Source organism: Wasmannia auropunctata, unplaced genomic scaffold (genome assembly GCF_000956235.1).
Source record: "Wasmannia auropunctata unplaced genomic scaffold, wasmannia.A_1.0 LD281767.1, whole genome shotgun sequence".
Classification (NCBI taxonomy): domain Eukaryota; kingdom Metazoa; phylum Arthropoda; class Insecta; order Hymenoptera; family Formicidae; genus Wasmannia; species Wasmannia auropunctata.
This window is the reverse complement of record NW_012081123.1, coordinates 1-1,028: the sequence shown is the minus strand read 5'-3', so window position 1 is coordinate 1,028 and position 1,028 is coordinate 1. Positions and strand designations below refer to the sequence as shown.

Below are 1,028 nucleotides of genomic sequence, written 5' to 3'. Positions count from 1 at the left end.
GAGTTCAGACGTGTGCTCTTCCGATCTCTTTACTATTTTTAGCAAAATCTTCCGACTTTTTTACTAAATCACGTACTTCCTTATCAATTACTTTACATTCTTCTTCTGAAGCAATTTTATTATCTATCATGTATTTCTTTAAAGTGCCTATAGGGTCATGATTTTGCTTCATATCTTCAACTTCTTCTTTTGAGCGATAAGTAGCAGGATCTGACATCGAATGGCCGCGATATCGATATGTCTTCATTTCAAGCAGGATAGGCCCTTTTCCGCTGCGTGTGTGTTCCGCTGCTTCGCTTGTAGCCGCATAAACAGAGAAAAAATCCATTCCATCAACTTGTTTTCCAGGAATATCAAAGCTTTCTCCTCTTTTGTATAACTCTGTTACTAAAGTTGATCTTTGCACGGAGGTTCCCATTGCATATCCGTTATTCTCTATAATGTAAACCACAGGCAACTTCCACAAAGATGCCATATTGAACGATTCGTATACTTGTCCTTGATTTGTAGCACCGTCACCGAAATATGTAAATACAACGTTATCTTTTTTCTTATATTTATTAGCAAATGCTATTCCTGTGCCAATTGGAACTTGTGCTCCCACTATTCCATGTCCGCCGAAGAATTTTTTTTCAACGTCAAATACGTGCATCGAACCACCTTTGCCTTTCGAGCATCCTGTTTCTTTGCCGGTAAGCTCTGCCATCACAACATTCGGATCAGAATCACATGCGAGCATTAAGCCATGGTCTCTATAACTTGTGATAAAAGCGTCACCTAATTTTGATGCAGCTTGAGTTCCAACTGCAACTGCTTCTTGCCCTATTGATAGGTGACAGAATCCGCCTATTAATCCCATTCCATATAATTGGCCTGCTTTTTCCTCAAATCTGCGTATGAGTAGCATTTTCCTGTGGAATCCAATTATCTGTTCTTTAGTGAAATTTTCTGCTTTCATATCGATTTCTTTTTCATTAAACTAAAATAGTATCAGAAATTTTTAACATTTTGTAATAAATCTCAATGGA

At 37.7% G+C, this 1,028-nt stretch overlaps 1 protein-coding gene across 1 annotated transcript; it reads right to left on the bottom strand.

Moving 5' to 3' along the window:
- Nucleotides 1-76: 76 nt before the first annotated feature.
- On the bottom strand, nt 77-979 carry LOC105461645 (pyruvate dehydrogenase E1 component subunit alpha, somatic form, mitochondrial-like; the record flags this gene model as incomplete). Its single annotated transcript, XM_011708151.1, has 1 exon — nt 77-979. A coding segment is annotated over one exon (903 nt), but the record flags the coding sequence as incomplete, so codon positions are not given.
- Between the last annotated feature and the right edge of the window lie 49 nt (nt 980-1,028).